The sequence below is a fragment of the Ceratotherium simum genome, chromosome 15 (assembly GCF_057802395.1).
Source record: "Ceratotherium simum simum isolate JZ-2026a chromosome 15, ASM5780239v1, whole genome shotgun sequence".
Lineage (NCBI taxonomy): Eukaryota > Metazoa > Chordata > Mammalia > Perissodactyla > Rhinocerotidae > Ceratotherium > Ceratotherium simum.
In genome coordinates, this window is record NC_141914.1 from 30,718,557 (window position 1) to 30,739,841 (window position 21,285).

At 39.7% G+C, this 21,285-nt stretch overlaps 1 protein-coding gene across 2 annotated transcripts in view; it reads left to right on the plus strand.

Moving 5' to 3' along the window:
• The first annotated feature begins 8,527 nt into the window (after window positions 1–8,527).
• ATP13A4 (ATPase 13A4) overlaps window positions 8,528–21,285 on the plus strand; it is a 120,039-nt gene continuing 107,281 nt past the window's right edge. The window contains exon 1 of one of the 2 annotated variants that reach the window (XM_004424564.3): window positions 8,528–8,605. In XM_004424564.3, coding sequence (XP_004424621.1) covers window positions 8,543–8,605 — 63 coding nt within the window. In that variant the 5' untranslated portion in view covers window positions 8,528–8,542. The remainder of the gene's footprint in view (window positions 8,606–21,285) is intronic. The other variant, XM_087439432.1, reaches the window with a different exon arrangement.

The window sequence follows — 21,285 nt, forward strand, 5'->3', positions numbered from 1 at the left end:
GTAGCGCCATAGTACAAACTGTCTGCTTCTATGGCTGGAAGGAGTCTCAGTGCATAAAGGATTCGGGAGGTAAGTGGCAGAGAGGAACAGGGAGCGATGGCTAAAATCTCAAGTCCAAGGACTCCTTTGATTAAACACTCTCATATACATCACATCACATACACATAAATGTATTTTCTGCTTTTACAAAAACAGGATTATATTCTACATAGTGTTCTGTAACTTAAGTACTTTGCAGTTTATGTATCATGGACAGCTTGCATGACAATAGATCTACTTTATTCTTTTATTTTCCATTTTTAAAAAGTAGTAGGAACACAACATATCCCATACTTGCTAAAAATGTAGATTCTGTGTTTCTGCTCCCAGGAATTCTGATTTGGTAGGTCTGGGTCCGGACCAGGGCATGCGGAGTCTAGGAAAGCTCCCAGAGTGACTGACAGGCACCACTGGTAAAGAACTGCTGTTCTAGGCCACCTCCTGCAGGTGAATGAGACAGAAACAAATAGAGCAACAACGAAGCACGCAACCAGCCAATAACAAGGGCCCTGGTGCGAGAGAAAGACCGAGGAAGGGGAGAAGACGGCTCAATTTCCAGAGCGGGGAGATGTACAGATGTAATATTCCTGTGGCAGACATAGGAAGAAAGGAGTGTGTTTCACAGGGACTTGCAAACGCAGGAACTGCCAAGACAGCGACACCCCCCGGAGGCCTCTATGAGAACAGAGATCAGACTGGAAACTGGGGGGCTTATTTTAAAGTTGCATTTGCATGGCAAACACAGTTTTTATCTAGATTGTTAATTTGAGGTGCTTTGGCAGGGTCCATGGAGGATTTGGGGAGAGCTAAAGAACCTCAGAGAGCCCTCTTTGATGCCAAACTGACTAGGGGAGTGTCTGAGTACCAGGAGTGCATTAGTTCCACTTGACATTCTTTTTTCCATCAGGAAATAACGTTTCCCATTACCCATTTGCTTAGGGCATTGAAAGACATGTGTAATATGAATAAATAAAAGCTCTGAACTTCATTAGTCATTAATTTCAGTCTCTTCTCCTTCCTCAAATATTATTGACAGATCCACCCGAGAGTCTCCCCCATCCTGTGCAGGGTCTTACCTGCTGATGAAAGTGGTAACTGGCATAAATCATCCCAAAGTGGACATTAGGAAGGATGGGAAACAGGGAGGCCCTATAACCAGTCTCTCCATCTCCAGCAGGGACCCGTTCTTGATTCCCACGGGGGGTCAGCCCTGTTCCTGGGTCATCCCAGGACCACATTGGGGGTCCCGAATCCAGCTCAGCTTTGCCCTCCACTGCTCAGCACCAAGTCACACTCCCTGCCAGTCTAACCAGAGGCAGTGCCCTGATTCTGCTGATCAAGCTCCTGCCTTATTCCAAAGCCCATGGTCCCCTGCGGGTACTCCTGTTCCCAAGTTCCGGTCTGGCAGCCTGCCTTGAGCCCTAGATCCTTTCTAGGAGTAAGGACTAGCCTTTCTCTTGCCAGGCTCCTATCGGGGAATTGGAACACTGCTCCAGGCCCAAAGGCTCTGGTTGGGCTTGGCCACTACAGGACAGACTTCTGGAGCAGCTTCCCATCAGGATTTTCAGTATCATCTGTCCCATGTTCCTCGTCGTTGGACTCTAACTGCATGTTGGAAACCTTTCCATTTCTGTCTTATAGCCTCCCTCCCTTCCCCGTTGGCTAACTGCTCTCCTGAGCTGTAAGCAGATTGCTGTAAGCTTCAATTGCCTGCTAGATTGACCTTCCTTTGTTAGCACGTGCAACTTCTTCAGTTCCCTGAGCGCAGACTCTTACCCCAGCTGGTGTGTCAAGTGCCACGTCCCAAGCCCTCTAGATCCTGCCTAAGTGGATCTACCTCGCAATCCCATAACATGGCCACGGCCTTTACACAATTGGCAGGTTCTGGAAATGTTCTTTTTAAATCAAACTTTCCAAATGCAATTGTCTTTTAAATATTCTAGAGAGAATGTTTCAAAGAATCCTATTCTGATTCCTTTACAAAAAGTGGGTAGCTATGTGGTGCTGTGTGAAAACTGGAGTCCTTGATTTGAATCCCACCTCTCACAGATTGTGACCTTAGATGCATCACTATATCCTTTTCTTTACCTAAGAAACAATAAGGATAATTTAGTAATTTCTAAAGGCCCAGTCTAGTTGTAATGGTCTGCGATTCTTAACAGTTACACCTTAACATGTATTATTTTGTAAATTTAAAATTTCAGGTTAAAAGTTCTCAAAATTAAGTTCACTGGTATGAAGTTTCTCCCTGGGGATTTACTCTTTTGGCTTTTGTTTTCATAGACTGCCCTTTAAGACCTGGAATTGTGAGAATAGTTGCCCACGAAGACAAGGGGAGCTGCCTTATCTCCAGAGAGCAGTTTTTTATTTTTTATTTTTGGAAATAACAGAAAACAAGGAGGGAGTCTCTGGAAGTGAACCAATGGGCCTCCCCAAGCCACCTTAAGAAAGGCCAGAACCCAGATCCCAGCAGGCAGAGTTGAGAGCCATTAGCCTCCTCTTTTCTTCTGTAATTAATGGGAAGGCCCTGTATCTTTGGATTAGACCCTTTAATCTAAGGGTTTCTAAATGTTTTACAAACATTAATTAATTCAATTGAACTTCACATCAGCACCTTGAGGCAGGTAATTCCTCTTGGGGACATCACACCTTTGCTTGCTCCAGTATGGTCCACAGGTTATGCATGAGTGTAGATTAGGAGGATTAATAATAACAGTAAAACCTTGAGTTTAGATGAAGTTCTGTAACTAAAGATCTCAAGCACTGTACAAATATCAGATCGGGCAACGAGGATTGAAGAGGAAGCTTGAGGCAACTCATTGTCAATGATAACAAGGCAGAAATATTATTTCTTTCAGGTTCCTCTCCATGCTGAGGACACGTGACCTTGAGTAGTTCTTTGTGACCCCTTTGTGACTCAGTTCCTACAGCTCTCAGGTGGGGGCAATAATATTACTCACCTCCACAGTTGACAGAGCTGTTGCAAGGAATAATGTTTGTAATATGCTGTGGAGTTCTCAGATGAAAGGTGGAAATTAATATATGGTGAAACCACTTATCATCAAACCATCTAAATGGGTTAAGCGAGTGAAGGATCAGCATCCCCACAGTCTTTGCAGAAACGAGTACTGCCATTATTTCCATTTGACGTCTATTATATATACTCAAAGAGGTTGAGAACTGCTCAGAGCAGCGGACGTGCTTCCAGGATAAATTAAAGCAAGCTGAGATACCAGATCAGCAAAGAGGTAGCTGATTATTTATTTTCTTCTTCTTCTTTTTTTTCTCCCCCTTTTCCACTCTTATTTGAGATGGAGTGTTTAAGAGGAAATGAGTGCAGGGAGAGAATCAGGGCATGACTAAAGCAACTTTTCCTCTTGGACATTTCTCTCAATTCTAAGTTATCAATATATGTGTATAATTTGTAGTCTCTGAAAGAGCTCGTGGGCAAATCCTCCTCTGGGCCTTTGCTTTCAGTCTCTTTTGTCAACAATGTTTTCCCTAACCATCTCTATTTATCTGGGCCAGCATAGAACTCCCCACCTCCGTGAAGCCTTCCTGGTCTAACTCCCTACCTGGACTTTTGTAATTAGCACATGTTTTGGAATTTATACTTTCGTGTTGGTCTTGCTTCCTAATAGACAACTCTTCCGGGGTGTATTTTATTAGTCCCTTTCCTTCATCTAGTACCAGTATTGGGGTACTGAAGTTAATCAAATAAGTGCCAAATAAATGAATGAATGGAATCTGTCAGCAAAATGTCAAGATTTGAATTCAGACCATACCAAAGCCACATCTGCTTTTCTCACCATGCCATATCTCACCCTGTGAGGCACATGTAGTGCAGAATAGAAATATTGAACAGGCAAAATGAAAAACAGACTGATTTAAAGAATAAACTTTCAACTCCTTTGGGTAAGTACCAAGGAGCACAATTGCTAGATCATATGGTAAGATGTTTAATTTTATAAGAAATTGCCAAACTGTCTTCCAAAGTGGCTGTATTATTTTGCATTCCCACCAGCAATGAATGAGAGTTTCTGTTGCTCCATATCCTTGCCAGCATTTGGTGTCATAAATATTTGGATTTTGGCCATTTTAATAAATATGTAGTATCTCATTGTTGTTTTAATTTGCAATTCCTTAGTGACATAATCGAATGAGTTGAAAGCATACGTCCACACAAAAACCTGCACATAAATGTTTATAGCAGCTTTATTTGTAATTGCCAAAACTTGGAAGCAACCAAGACACCCTTCAGTAGGTGAGTGGATAAACAAACTGAGGTACATTCAGACAATGGAATATTATTTAGCTCTAAAAAATGAGTTATCAAGCCTCAAAAAGACATGGAGAAAACTTAGATACATATTACTAAATGAAAGAAGTCAATCTGAAAAGGCAACATACTGTATGATTTCAACTATATAGCATTCTGGAAAAGGCAAAACTATGGAAACAGTAAAAGAATTAGTGGTTGCCAGGGGTTAGGGGAGATGTAGGGATGAACAGGGGCAGCAGAGAGAATTTTTAAGGCTGTAGAACTAACTACTCTGTATGATACTATAATGGTGGATCATGTCTATACATTTGTCAAAACCCGTAGAATGTACAGTACCAAGAGTGAACCCTAATGTAAATCATGGACTTTAGGTGATAATGATGTGTCAACGTAGGTTCATCAATTGTAGCAAATGTACCACTTACCACTCAGGTGGGGGATGCTGGTAGTGGGGGAGGTTGTGTGTATGCAAGGAGTATATGGGAAATCTCTCATATACCTTCTGCTCAATTTTGGTGTGAACCTCAAACTGCTCTAAAAAGCAAAATCTATTAAAAAATTTTTTTTGAAAAAGAATAAACTTTCAAACAATGTTCCAAAGGAAATAAAAGATTTAACTTAGAGGATTGAAGGAAACTGTCTGAATACATATAATACTATCTAGAAAAACTGAGTCACTTTAGAACCTGCTTATGCAATGGTTTCTATAATATTTAAGGACAGGCTGATCAAGAAAAATATGCATATGTCTGAGATCAGTTTGCCTTCACTCATTGGATCACTCATGAGTAATCACATCATTACTCATTCAGTAATGATGCTGACATCATCACTCATTGCGTTATGCCCAGACGCAGGCCTCAAATTCAAGACCTCCATGGAATGGCATTGATCTGTATTTCCTGCTACGTCTTATTCCCCTCTTCTTCCTTCGCACACACCCTGGCTGCAGCAAAGGTGATGGACTTACTCTGCACAAGCCTGTGTGTTTCTCTTCCCTCTGGCTCCCTTGCTTTAAATGCTCTTTGCTGTGGCCTTCTCCCAGTCCGGGCCCCAGTATCTCTCTCTGTTGAAGCCTTTCCTGTCTGTTTTCAAGGGCTTTCTCAAATGCTTCCTCCAAAAAGAGGCTTTCCTGGTCATATAAATGCAACATCCCTTGCAGAGCACTTTGGACATGCCAAATAAACCAGTAGGAGCAGTGTTAGCCTAGTAACTAGGATCATGGATTAAGAGAGCTGTACTGCCTGGTCCAGATACTCGTTCTTTCCTAACTGTTGGATTAAAGCAAATCATTAATGTTCTGCACCTGTGTTTCCTTGACCACTAAGTGAAGATGACCATAATAGTACTGACCACAGGAGCCATTGTAAGGATTGTGCAATGATGTGTATAAAATGCTTAGAATAGTGCCTGGTATATGCAAGAGTTCAGTAAATGCTCTGTTTGCTCTCGCCTGGCATCTAGCCCTGTTTCTGCGTTCGCTCATGCTTGTAGACCAACAGCACTAAAAGAAGGAGAGCACTGCCCCTACGTCACGCTGCCACAGAGCAGCTGGATGTTTCACCATTAGAACTCCTTGAGGGACATGAGGAAACTCTTTCACTACATATTTCAAAGTCCTCAGTTCTACTGGACCACGTTGTTGAAAATGATTTTCTGTGGACTCTGAGTTTTTACAAAAGTTTATGTTCTTAGGGACTTATTTTGCTATTCAAGTTTAGCTTAAATATTGTTATGGCATAACCAGATTTGTATAATGGGGTAAGTTTGTGTGCAGTTTTTCCTGTAACTCTAAGTCAGTTACACACTCATCTTAACTCCACAATGGTGCATGAATTGCCAAATGTATTCAGGAACCTAGCCAGAAGGAAACAGTACAAGTATCGCCAATTATAGACAATAGAATGAAAGACTTCTGTCTCACCTGCATGCCAGCAGTGGTATAGTTTTACCACTTCACATACTAACACCCTTCAACCTCTGACAGTTGAGATAATGTTTGAAATTTTCTTGTTTTATTTTTTTCTCTGCTAAATATTTAAATGACTGCCTGCTAGATCTCTAAAATGTTCACTTACTTTTTTTTTTTTTTTTTTTTTTTTGTGAGGAGATCAGCCCTGTGCTAACATCCGCCAATCCTCCTCTTTTTTTGCTGAGGAAGACGGCCCTGGGCTAACATCTGTGCCCATCTTCCTCCACTTTATATGGGACGCCGCCACAGCATGGCTTGCCAAGCAGTGCATCGGTGCGCACCCGGGATCCGAACCAGCGAACCGCGGGCTGCCGCAGCGGAGCGCGCGCACTTAACCGCTTGCGCCACCGGGCCAGCCCCTCACTTACTTTTTTTTGAGGTATAGTTTTTTATTGAGACATAATTCACATTCATAAAATTCACCCTTTAAAAAATATACAATTCACTGAATTTTAGTATAGTCACAATGTTGTGCAACCATAACCACTAATTCCAGAAATTTTCATCCCCCTCAAAGGAAATCCCATACTCTTCATCTTTCAATCTTGTGATAAAATGTTCATTTTATTTTTATTTATTTGGTTAAATTGTGCTAACAATTTTTAGAAATTCAGAGAACAGCACATATATAGTTTTTAATTACCATTACAATAGCTTACTATTTTTTATGTTTGTCTTATACTTTACCATTTGCTCATTGTTTTACATACACACACGCACATACACACTTTATTCTTGGTCTTGTTAGGGTTACTAGTGTCAGGTTGGGGATATCAATGCCAACAGTTGTACACAGCTTGAAGGAGAGTGGGTGACCACAATGAATGGAAAAATAACTCATTTATTGAACACACACTTTTTCCCAGGTGCTATTCTTCACACAACAGAAGTTTTAGGAGGTAAGTTCTATTATTCTAACCTTTTTTTACATGTGAGCAAATGGAGGCTTATGAAGTTTATGAAAATTGTTGTCTTAAGGTGGCATAGCTAGTAAAGCCCAGATGTGAACACAGGCCCTCCAAATTCACAGCACATACCCTTGACCACTATGGTCAACCGCCTGCTGTTCAATTGGACATTTAGCTTAATTATACCAACAGCATTTGATCAGTGCTGTACGATACACTTTCATGAGTCCACATTCAATTCCTTCGATTACTGAACGAGAAGGGCTAGCTCCTGCAGGTTAAATGATCACACAGCTTGACCAATGCAGATGGGCAGCTGGAATCCAGGTTTTTTCCAGAGCTAGGGTGGACGTGTGTTCCCCTCCACCACATTGGGATTTCTGCCATTTATCTTGGACTTCTGTTCCAGCTTTCATAATAACAAACCACCTTCTATCATATTTGTTTGCATATTTGGATCCCTATATCCGCAAATATGACTTGATTTATATATGCCATCCCTGTGCTCAAACAATGTGTATTGAATGAATGTGTGAAAAAATAAAAAAAGGAGTCTTAACATACAGTCATTTGAATATTTTATTTCTGGACCCTCTTAAGAATTTAACCACCAATATTTTAGTGAAAGAAGACTACATAAAATAGTTTGATTATACCTTTGTTCTTTCCCTACATGTTTTTCAAAAAAGTAAACTTAATTCCATGTATACATTAAGTAGAAAGCTTTTTGCATACACAAAGAAATGTGATTACAAATACCTTTTGAAGAGGAGTAGTCATAATTTGTACCTTTTGCAAGCAAAAGGAATGAGCAAAACTATGACAAGCCGATGGATTGGGGCTTTCAGTAACCAAATCTGCAGCTCTGTTATCCTCCCCCGACCCCAGTTCCTCAGCCTCTGGGAATGAAGCAGTGACCTGGGAGTTCTTGTGCCTGCTCCCCGCTCTTCAGTAGGGTCCTGCCAACTCTGCATTGTCCTGTTGGATTTGCAGTCAGATGTCTCACGCTGGCAGGCACTGGGAACGCAATGAGTTCTGTCCCTGTAAGTTGGGCACAAAAAGATCAGCATGGGAGCAGCCTCCTTTGGGACAGCTGCTCTGAGAGAATGCAGTAAGCAAGGGGCAGGCAGAAATTCCTCTGAGCAGAGGGTGACTCGTGGGAGGAGTTCAGTTTGCTAAGTATTGTCATTTGCTGAGAGAAGGTGTGTGCTCAAGAAGGAGTTTTAACCTGGAGGATCATTAACTCTTTCAGTCAGCTGGCGAGCGGTGGTGGCTCAGCAAGTTCGTCCTGGAAGCGTCTGCTCGGGGAAAGTCAGGGAGGAGGCGTGGAATCACTTTTTCATGGGGGACCACTTTGAGAAGGGCCAGCACGCTTTGCTCAATGAAGGAGAAGAGAATGAGATGGTAAGATTCTAGCCACCTTTCCCTCTTCTCGTTCCCGTTCCCCAGCCTCCAACACACACACACATTCTCAGACACACACTCACATACTTCTCTGCAATTTGCTTCTGGTATTAGGTGAGAAAAGATAAGGTCCAAGAAATCTCTCTGTCCCACAAATGTGACCTCCAACAGCAGAAATTTGTTAGAATGAAAATATTGTATTAATTTTATCAAGAATGTTTTCTTTTTAAGTAAAACAGAAAGGGAGAGAAGCACAGTGCCACTTCATGATGTGTTTTTGAGCCTCACCACATAGCACGTTCTGTTCAAAACTTCTAATAACTTCAGCAAATCCCTCAAGGTGGGAGCAGTGTATTCCCTGATAGGATGAGGCAGAACATTAATAGTGGAGGAGTGCGCCTGGATCTTTGACCTTCTTCTCTTCTCACATATCTGTGTTCACAAAGACCATCGGACAGGGAAAACATAAAATATTAACAATTATCAGCCTACACACATATTTCTGTTTACTTCTAGAATTTTACTTGTAGCTCCCTAGTTATAGAGATTGTTACAGAAAACTTTCTGTAGTTCACTGTCTCTTTTATTTTAGATGTGTTCCCATCTGGGGAACTGTAGGAAATTCAAAGATGATTCTTATGCTCTTGCTGAATTTAAAGCTGTATTTGTCAATTACAATGTAATCAAGAGAGAGTTAGAAATGTGTACTCTGTTTAATAAGGCCTTTCTGCTAATTGTATAAGCATAGTCTTTTACGCCAGTAATGGTGTAATTAAAATGTTAAAATGTGATGCTATCATTCTATAATAGCATTTTATCTTCCTGGAATTAATATATAAATAACAAACCTAAAAGATATTTATTTAAAATGTTTTCTTGGTTAATTGTGTTAGCCTGACTATTAAATCTTTGTTCCTAAACTGGTCTTTCAAGTCTAATCTGCTTACCTGTTCCTATAGCAGCAACATATTTTGGACCTTCAAGAGTAGAGCCCTTCTGCTATCAAAGCTGAAAAAATTATAGGGGAGTAAAAGGCATCCAAATTTAAGTGGCTTTCTTAACCAAATGACAATTGCCTTCAGGCCTTACACAAATGTCACCAGAAATGACCTTCTGACCTCATGCTCAATATCATCCTTATTTCTCCAAAGTGGTTTCTTTAGAGAGTGAATATTCCATTACTTTTTATATTAAGTTGAAAATTTGATTCTCATCTTGAATACTCTTCGCCAGAAGGCAGGGTCTCCTTCTTTCCAATGGTTTTTTATTCTCCCTCAAATCCTCAGATCGAAATACACCTACTCTTTTCTCGTACACTCATTTCTGCTCTTCAACAATTTGTCATTCGAGAGTTGAGAGTCGTTAAGAGTCATCTACTTGCTAGCAGATGTTCTTAGGTCTAGGGAAACTACTATCCCTTCTTCAGCCTACACATTCTAGCGAAGCAATTTTGTTAATAGTTCATCTGCATCATAGCACCATCCAATGCATCAGGGTGTCAACTTAGTTTTGTATGCAGCTGAAAGCCTGGTTAGGAGAGGGCCTGCGATATGGGAAGGGACACTGTGTTTTCTTTTCTGGAGAGGAGTCATTTGGCCACTCGCCTCTGAGGAGGTGCAGCCATTAGTATGCACTCTTGAGCTCTCCATCCTGCTCCGCCTGGACAAACCTGGCCACCTGCCTGCTGCTACGTCTGACACTCTGTTCCTTTTCAACTCACTACTCCCTCCCCCTTGCCCAGAGCAGTAAACTTATCTTAAATGTATTCCACATATTTTCATAGTGATTCTTACTTTACAAAATATTTCCTTGGCCACTAGCTACTTTAATTTCCACTACACCCTGTGTGGCAGGTGCTATGATTCCCACTTTAAGGATGAGGAAATGGATGCACCTAGAATTTGCTTGTCTAACGTTACATAAGTCCAGGAGCTCAGGCGGCAGGCACGTAGGTTAGTTTAAGTTGGTAGCTCTTTTATCTCTGAATCTGAACGTAGCCCACTGATACCTTTTTCAGTTCTTGGGGAGGACAGTTTACTCTTAACAGGAGAACACACTTCCTCCCTTAATAAAACAAAGCTAAGGAGATTATCTGCTCTTCTTAGATTCCCCAGGATCTGTTCTGTTATATATGATTTGTATTTCCTGAATAAGTCTGTCTCCTCTCACTTCAATGTGAATCCCTTTTAGAAAACCAAGATTCTCTAGAAATGTGTCACACCACAGTGTTTACAGTATCTTGCTTTATAATATATACCGTTGGGACCTTTGCAGAAGTCATTCCTCCGATGGCGGGGATGACTTCAAATTTCAAGAGAAAACAACATTTTAGCGTTTAACCCTCACGTCAAATAAAGAAGAAGAGGAATATTTCCAGGCCTAAAGATGTCTGGGACTATATTCCCTTCTAGAATTAAAGAAATCAGAACTAAAGAGCAATTCTAAGTGATCTGAAAGTAATATCTTTACGTGTAAAATGAGACTGGAGCCAATGGAAGAAAGAACGTGTTGGAAGGCCAAGGAAGCAAAGGGGAGGAGAGACCTTCACAGAAGGTCACCCAGATGACTGCTTCAGAAAGGCCTCAAAAAGGAGACTGACTCCCTCCCATACAACACCATGACCGGACCAGATGCCCGGCTCTCAGTAGCCACTTGCCTGCTCTAGCCTCAGTTTTCATAGCTATAAAATAGGAGTAGTCTTTCTTACCCTGCGTGTCTCACAGGACTCTTATGAGAATCAGCTGAGATAATCTGTGTGGTAGTGGTTTGGGAAGTATAAAATTCTGGAGAAGTGTGAGCTGCTATTATCTAAACAAAGATAGGAGTCAGGGCTTTGACAATTAACCAATTGAATGAATACCGGCCCCCCGAAATGAAGTCATTGCTTCTCATTAAATAATGACAAGTGAGGAATATATACTTTCATTCACAAGCTATAGAGACGATTTACAAATGGAGAGGAGCTGAGTTATCTTATACCCTGCCTTGTAGTGCTTACTTGGAGAAAACGTCTACCTGTCTTGGCACTCAGTTTCCTTATTTGTGAAGTGAGAGTATCAGATGGCCTGGGAGCTTAAATTCCTTTGAATTCTGATGTTACCTCTTTGTATTTTGAAAGGCCTTAGAAACACTGAGTGCTCATTTCCTTATACTGTGACTGATCAAAGATATCATGGTTTAATTGATTCCGACATTGCTCACCATCATCTTACTTACACCCTAATGAAATCATACTCTTTTGGGGAAGTGTTTTGTTCCAGTGAGACTTTTTTACAAGTAATGTGCCCTGATTTTTCTTATTTCCTAGGTTTTAGCAAATGATTATAAAGGTAACATGTTTATTATAAAAACATTGAAATGATATATAAAGGTCTAAAGAATGAAGTAAATATGATTCATGAACTTTCCATCCTGACTCCTTCCAGACTTACAAAAAATGCATACACAAAACTCATTACTTTCTAATAATTTACTACATTTTAATATTATCTATACTCTTGCAATTACTTACATCTAATGTGTCTGCATCGAGGAAATACTATGTAATGGTGTGCTACTGTACATCTCATCCCAACTCTGCATTCAGTGATGTCACATTATTAGCTGGAAATGAATAATGTTGGGAGTATTTATGCCACAGAAATTGGTACATGCTACGCAGGACTTCCACCCTGCCCCACCTGAAGGCTGGTTGTTAAATATTTACCAGCATACCATTGAGCATATTTCTTTAAGATTTCCCTTTTCTTTCCCCTATACATTTCCAAATATAATATCCTTATTGTATTTGGATATCATCCATTTGTTTGCACTATGCATCATGCCAAAACAAAATAAAATCAATTACAATCTATTCTTTTTCTTTTCCTTATTATTATTATTTTTTTTTGGTGAGGAAGATTGGCCCAGAGCTAACATCTGTTGCCAATCTTCCTCTTTCTGCTTGAGGAAGATGGTCCCTGAGTTAACATCTGTGCCAATCCTCCTCTGCTTTGTAGGTGGGATGCTGCCACGGCATGGCTTGACAAGCAGAGTGTAGGTGTGTGCCGGGATCCGAACCCAGGAACCCCAGGCCACCATAGGGGAGCAAGCAAACTTAACCACTACACCACCAGGCCAGCCCCAATCACCATCTACTCTTAAAAGAATGCACACACATACTTGTAAATGTTTTTTTTTTTTTTAACAAAAAATGGAGTCATTTCATCTATACTCTTTTTTTAAGCTGACCTTTTCATGACACCTAAAAATATATTATGGATTTATTTTCCTTTTGATAATTGTAACTCCACATAGTTATTTTAATGTGTAAATTGTGTTTAGATGAATTGTGCTATATTAAACAAATCTCTCATGTTGCACACTTATGTTATTTCTAAATTTTTATTGGCTATGATGGACAACTTTGTGCATGTATTTTTACATATTTGTCAGATTACTTCTTTAGGATAAAGTTCTAGAAATAGCATCACTGCATCAAAGGGGATGTGCTGTTTTAAATTTTGATTGATACATAATGCCAAATTTCCCTCCATAAGATTTTGGTGGTACCAGTTTATACTCTGACTAGCAATCTTTTGAGAATACTTGCTTTCTCTACTAAACTTACCAATGTTGAGCATTATCCATCTTTTTAACTTTGGCTCATCTGGCATGTGAAAATGATACTTTATGGCCATATTATTTTTGTATTTCCCTAATTTCAAGTTGAACAGATCTCTCTATACGTTTATTGGCATTTATATTTTTTTCAACTAAAATCTCTTAATGTTATCACTGATGTTCTATCAACTAGTAGACAGGGTCACTAACAGTTAGTGAATGTAGAAAAGCAAGCAAAACTCTTTTTGAACTTCCACGTCATTTCTGAGAACAGCAAGATATTAGTACTGCAATGGGCCCTCTAACATGGCAGGAGGCTGGTGTGTGGTCTTTACCACATTGGAAGTCCTGTCGCGCCTTCAGCATGAGCCAGGGACATCTGTCCTCACCGATTATTTGGCTCACTTTGATAGCTGATGTTCATCTTTTCTTCTCTAACACCAGGGAGCAGAAACACCTCCCCCACCTCAATAGCCACTTATTTATTATGCTCCATGAGCACCTCCGAGTTGGTTGCCAATGTTAACTAGCGAACACACAGATCTCATAATGGAGGAATTGTGTTCAGACTGAGACATTTTGTCAGTTGAAATGTTCAGGAAGCTGGGCCACTGGCCAAGTCTAGTGTCTTTATTCTGGATTCATTGCTACAGAACTCCCATGAAGTCAACTCATCTTTGATAATAACTCTTGAAGAGTAAAATTTAATTGTTCTGGAGGACAGGGCCACCTCTTGGTTCACCTTTCTATAGCCTCCCCCTCTCCTTTCCCCAGAATTTAGCACAGTGCTTGGCACAAACACTCAGGGCGTATTTGATAGTGCAATCTCAAGCTCCGTTAACCTGCAATTTTCCATTCTGAGAAGAATAGAGAGACAGCAGAGCTCAAAGAAAAAAAACAGTTTGAGCAATTTAAAGAGAAACCTAGGAAATTTTATGTTTATTTGGAATGGTCAATCATCTTGTGAATTTTATCAACTGACTCTTCCCTCCCTCAAGCATAAACAAACCTTATTCTTCAGAGTTAATTAGCTATATTACACTATTTTTGCACGAGATACCTTATTGTCTCCTTTCATCCGTTCATGTATAAATTCAACAAATGTTTACCAAACCCTACTCTGTGCCAGGAGTCCTCTGTGCTAACCAAGGAGGATTTCAAGTGAATAGCAAACAGCTTCTGTTTTCAAGAAGTTCACAGTCGAGTGGGCAGGACCGAGTACATAATTTGTGGGGCCCAGTGCAAAATGAAAATGAGGTGCCCGTTGTTCAACAATTGTTAAGAATTTCAGGATGGCTCTAGCAGAGCATTAAACCAAGTTCGGGACCCTTCCCAACTGCACAGGCTGCACACTCATGAAGCTGGCTGTACAAATGGAGGAACGAAGCATGCAGACATAATGAAAGTATGATGAAACAGGTGTCATTGTGGGAGTCATGCAGACAGAGCTGTGGGAGCACAGAGGAAGGAGCAACTCAGTCAAAGAAAACTTCAAGGGGAAGGATGGCATTTAATTTCCCTGGAGGGGTAGGTGAGGGCCAGATTGTGAAGGACTTTATAAGACATCCTAATGAGTGTACATTTTATCCTTTCCAGTGATTCCCAAACATTGGTCCATGAATAACCGTACTAGAATCAAATTGGGGAGTATATAAAAAATAGATTCCTAGGTCCAGTTCCTGACTTACTGAATTCAAATCTTTGATGGTGGAGCTGGACTTGGTCGGAATGATTGTGATGCCAGGCTGGAGGACACAATGGGGAAGGCACTGGAAGTTTTGAAAGAGGGAATGATATGGTAGGATTTGCCTTTCCAAAGGATGTTACATCATGGGGTGAAGAAGGTTGGTTGAAAGAGGAGAGACTAGGAAGAAGGTGTTCGAAATAGTCCCGGTGAGAGATTCAGGATGAAACTACAGCCTTGTCAGAGAGGACGCTGAGTGGAGAATGGATTTAAAAGATATTTAGAAATTAGAATTAAAAAGACTTCGTAATCCATAGACTGTGGGGTAAGAGAGAAGGGTGAACGGGATGAGTGGTTATTAAGGATGTCTTTAAGGTTCCTAGTTTGTCCAGTGGGAGAAGATGATGCTACCACTTAATCCCATAGGGAAAAGTAGGAAGAGGTTGGGAGTGGGAATCGCTATAGTCATGGTAAATACTTATATGGTGGTTGCTCTGGACTAAGAACTTTACACATGGTAATTTATTTAATCCTCTCAGCAACCCTATGAGGAATTATCATTCTCCTCTGTAAATGAGGAAACTGAGGCATAGAGAGGTTAAGTGACATGCCCAGGTTCATTGGCTAAGTAAATGATAGGCTATGGTTTAAGTCCCTGCTTTAAACATAGTGGTTTACTTCTTCATGGTTTTGCTAAATTCTGGATGCACTACTTTGGTTGTTAATGGTGGCTAAAACAGCAGGAAGTAATTGAAAGGAATACAACATTAGGAGGTTGGAGACCAGGGTTGTAGTGTTGGCTCTGCCCTTATTTATTCTTATAACCTTAAAGCAAATCCTGGTCCCCTCTCTTTGAGTTCACCTCATTTACCAGGTGGAGATAATAATACCTTATTGGTTTGAAACAGAGACAAATGCAGATAGTTTCTTGAGGTCCTCTCCAACACACACAAAAAATATGATTTAAAAAGTTTTAAAACAGGTGGATAAAATCGCTGTGAAACATCTTAAGAAATTTAAGTGATACTCTTGATTTTTCCAAAGCACTGAGATTTTTTTAGTCAAAGAAAGGAGAACATACCTGGTGACATAACATTAAGTGTGAACTGGAAATTTATGGCAGTTGCTCTGTGAATTGGCCATGAATTAATGAATAAAGAGTAAATCTATCAGTAAATGATCAACCAATGCTGAAGCCTATATGGTCCTCAGGCCCACAGAAGACAGAGAGCACAGAGACTTGGCCTTCAAAAGATTTAGTTGGTGATTTGGTAACAGATCCAGAGGAGATTCATTCCTGGGTGCCAGTTTCAAGGCTTTGTGGCTATTTCAAAGCTTTGTGAAGACTAGCCAGAGTGGGACCACCTACCTAAATGGCCCACAGCTATTTCTGGATGCCCATCATGTAAACCTTGGTGAGTTGCCTGAAACCACCACCTGGGCAGAGCTGAAAGGCAGCTCAGAACACTGCCTCCTCAACTCCCTCCTCAGCCTAAGGCTATTCTTATGGACAATGAGCACAGCTGTGCCCTAGATGCCCCCTCAGAAAAAGAACAGAGAGGAGACCCAAATGTGCTATGTGCTTTCCAGAGATAAATTATGTCCCCCAGGTCAGAACACTTTCTGATTTAGTGCTTACACACACAGGGCCCTGGCTGAGACTATAATTATCTTAGCATTTGCAGAATCTATAAGCTTCTTGGGGAAACCACGGCTGCAGGATTCTGAAACTCTGGTTCTCAAGTCTCAGAAACCATACAGAGAAGATGATGTTGTGAGGAAAGATCAATATTTTGAGGTCAGTTCAAAAACACAAGTATCCAAGAGTTAAGTTTAGGTAGATAAGTGGTTACTTCGACTTGCTTTTTAATGGAAAAATAAGGTTGATTTCTATGGCACATATTTATTTCAACTTTGCTCTCCTTCACTTGGTATCACTAAGCATAATAAGGATCTTTTAGCTTGAAGGCCAAGCCACCCTGTGTAGGTTTTGTCCTTGGTCAATTGTAAGATACAATTTTTCCCTTTCCATTTTCTCTGATCATCCAAATGTGGTCTGCTTGCCCTTCTCAGAATAAATTATCTACTTTCTCTGCCAGGGACATACCTTCACCCTGATATCTGGCCAACGGACTCCTTTCCATCCGTCAGAACCCATCTCAAATTTGAAATCATACCACACAATTTTATGTTGTTTTTCTTTACTTAATATTATTACATATATATATATTTCCCATGTTATTAAAAATACTTAATAAACACTATTTTAATGGCTATGTAATATTACTTAATGATTACCCTATTCTTATATAAATATACTGCTTTGTATTTACTACTGCTAATAATATTGCGGTAAACATCTATGCATATAAATCTTGTCTACGTTTTGTATAAGTTAGAGGGATTTTTTGTTAAGACAGAGAGTTTTTCTTCGTGGCCTAAAATCATACCCCTTGCGGGTCTGCACATTTGTAAGGCCAGATTTGCCTTTAATACCCCTCTCAGGAGTAGAGATCTATACCAATACGGAACTTCCATGAAGGGATCTGATTTTGATGCTCAGAAAGGCCATATTTGTCAATTCTCCATCCCAGAGAACTATGAAGAGGGAGTGTGTAATAGGAAGTTGTGAAGCTTCTATTTATTTAAAGGCTTTTCAGGCAAAAGGCATCATGTGCATATAAAGGATCAATTCTGACCACAGCAGACACAAGTTGCAGAGGTGAATAGGGCTCTAGAAACAAATTGAGGGGCCCTTCGTATTTCATTTCAGAGAAGTTTCTATGTAGATTCCTCCTGCTGTTTCTATCTTAGGAGGAATAAATAAAAGCTAGAATTCCTGTTATCTTGGTATCAAATTCTATTCCCTGTGGTCACAGCTATAGTATCTGTTCTTTAATAAAGGTCTGATTGTGGGGGCTTTCAACCTTATGGAGAGAAAAAACCAATCATCTTCCTTCTGAACTCCTACACAATATCCCAGAACAGAAAACAATTTATTTTTGAGTTTTATCATTATTGAAATAATTGCCTGCAGAATGTCCCTGTATAAATTAGTTGGCCAGTTGAAAATAGCAAAAGAACATGCAAATAAAAGTAGAATATTTCATTACCCCAAGGAAGATATACTTTCTATTTAATTTTTAATGGATTATTGATCGACTATTTTAATGGATCGACTACTCACGATTGTATCTCGAATGCTTACACAAATGCCTGGCACATAGTAAATACACCATATATATTTTTGGAATAAATAAATGAATGAACAATGGATGAATGTAGCTAGTTACAGTTACACTCCAAAATTATATGAAATAGCATACAAATTCAAAGGTAAATAAGGATTAGAATTTAGAGAAATAGATAATTGATTTACTGCACTCCATTTACTCTATTCCACAGAGTCATAGATTCTCAGGTCAGAAGCTTGTTCAAAGTTGCTCTGACCTTCTCCTACCCCTTACCTCACCCATCCGACCTTTCCTTAAAAGCCCTCAGAGAAGGAAACTTACCATAAGACAAATCATTTCGTTGTAAGACAGAGCTGAGTATTAAAAAATTCTCTTCCTTATGTTGAACTAAAATATGGTTCACTCTGAATTCATTAGTCCTACTTCTTTTGCCCTTTGCGGCCACCTGTCAAAAATCAGCTTCCATTTCTACAACTCAGGTATTTAAATCTTGTTCTTCTCCGTCTGTCATCCCCACCATCTCTTCTCCAGTCTAAACACATTCAGTTTCTTCAACCACTCTTCATGTGGCATAGTTCTTTGAAATTGACCTCAGAAAGTCTTGGAAAGTTATCCTTCATGATGGTTTAAAGAAGCCACCCTTTCTTCGTGTGATTCTGTCTTTGAAATCCACAGAGATTCTGCCATAAAGGGGCATCTAGAAGGAGGACCACAGAGGGACAGCTGCCACTTACTGTGTCACTAAGTTTGTTAAAGATAAGGAGTGCAGACCTGGCTGTTCAGATCCAGACAGGTCTTAGATCAGTATGACTCCTGCCTAACAACAGTAATAGTTAACATTTGTTGACTACCTACTAGGTCCTATGCCCGGTGCCAAGCACTGTCACGTGGTACGTCGTTTTAAATTCACAAGACCCCCATTAGCCAGGTACTATTAATACAGATGCAAACACTAAATGTTTCTGTTGTTTCTCTATAGCAGGGGTCTGCAAACTATGGATTGTGGGTGAAATCTGGCCCACTGATTGTTTCGTAAATAAAGTTTTATTGGAAAAACAGCTCCTCCCATTTGCCTGCAGACTGTCTCTGCTTTTGCAACACAGCAGCAGAACTGAGCAGGTGTGAGAGAGACCGTATGGCCCACAAAACTAAAAATGTTTTCTGATACTTTACAGAAAAAAATTGGCTGACTCTTGCTCTTTTCCTTTCCTTTCTGGTCTCATTCCATTTTTTTTTTTTTTTTTTAACTTTTCCTTCATTGCCATAGTAAAATGTTACTTGTTAGGATTGTTCAAGTTTTTTCATCTGTCAGTGCTGGTTTAGTAGAACTCTGAAAAGACTTTGGCTGGGAGGTACTTAAGGGTTTCGACAGGCTGTCAGCGAGGTCAGTAGCTATTTGCTAACTGCTGTGGTGGAAAGCGCCTTGTTTAGAAGCTTGGGCTCTTTCTAAAATATATTCTTCCATTAACCATTCATTCTGTATGGGGAATTTCCCCTTGCCTGGCCTCTGTTTTCTCCATCTCTATAGATGTAGATCTGTAGGATCTGTCTGATTTAGTTACATACCTGTCCTCATTTTGAGGTTGCCCAGACCCTTACTTACTAGCATGAATATTGGTGTCCAGATCTGTAAGAAGCTTCACCTGCTGGAAATAGTGCAGCCATTTATAACCAAGAGCCCATAGATCCTTAGACACCCCCACCCCCCAAATAATGGAATTTCAGATATAGAAAATCACTTAGTGATAATCCAACCCAACATATAAATTTTTTTTAATTTTCTTCTTTTGGTAAAGATAATTGTAGATTCACATGCAGTTTTAAGAAATAATACACAGAGAGTCTGTGTACCCTTCACCCATTTTCTCCCATTGGTAACATCTTGCAAAATTATAGTACGATATCACAACCAGGAAACTGACATTGATATGATCAAGGTACAGAACATTTCCATCACCAGAAGGATCCTTTATCTTGCCTTTGTATAGTCACATCATTTTCTCCCTACCTGCACCTCCTCCTTAAGTCCTGGAAATCACTAATCTGCTCCCTATTTCTATAATTTTATCATTTCAAGAATATTGTATAAATGTAATCATGCAGTATGAAAACTTTGGGACCGATGTTTTTTACTCAGTGTAAGTCTCTGGAGACTGATGCAGATTGAGTGTGTATCAATAGTTTGTTCTTTTCTATTACTGAGGAGTGTTCCATGGTATTTCATGGTGCCATGGTTTATTTAATCATTCACCCATCAGAGGACATCTGAATTGTTTCCAGTGTTTGGCTATTATGAATAAAGCTGCTGTAAACATTCATATATAGGTTTTTGTGTAAATGTAAGTTTTCATTTCTCTGGGATAAATGCTCAGGAGAGCAGTTACTGGGTTGTATGGTAGTTACATGTTTTATTTGTAAAGAAACTACCAAACTGTTTTCCAGAGTGGCTGTACCATTTTACATTCCCATCAGCAATGTATGAGTGATGCAACTTCTCTACATCCTCTCCAGCATTTGCTGTCGTGACTATTTTTTATTTTAACCATTCTGATAGGTATGTAGTGATACCTCATTATGGTTTTAGTTTGTGTTTCCCTAATGGCTAATGATTTTGAACATCTTTTTGTGTGCTTATTAGCCATCTGCATCTTCATGTCTTTTGTCAATTATTTAACTGAATTGTTTGTTTTTTAATTGTTGAGTTTTAAAAATTCTTTTTGTATTCCAGATACTTGTCCTTGCAAATATTGTCTCCCAGTCCATAGTTTTTCTTCTCCTCCTCTTAACAGGCTCTTTCACAGAGCAAAAGTTTTAAGTTTTTATGAATTCCAATTTATCAATTTTTCCTTTTACGGATAGTGCTTTTGAAGTCAAGTCGAAGAACTCTTTTTCCAGCCCTAGGTCCCAAGATTTTTTTCTTAAAGTTCTTGTTTTATATATAAGTGTGCAGCTAATTGTAAGTTAGTTTTTGCATAAAGTGTGAGACTTAGGTTTGAGATCCATATTTTTTGTCTGTGGATGTCCAATAGCTCCAGCATGATTTGTTGAAAAGGCTATTTTTTCTCCATTGAAATGTTTTACACATTATTCAAAAGTCGATTGGGCATATTTGTGTAGATCTCTTCCGTGGTTTCTCTTCTGTTCCACTGATCTATTTGCCAATGTTACACAGTCTTGATTAAGGTAGCTATATGATAAGT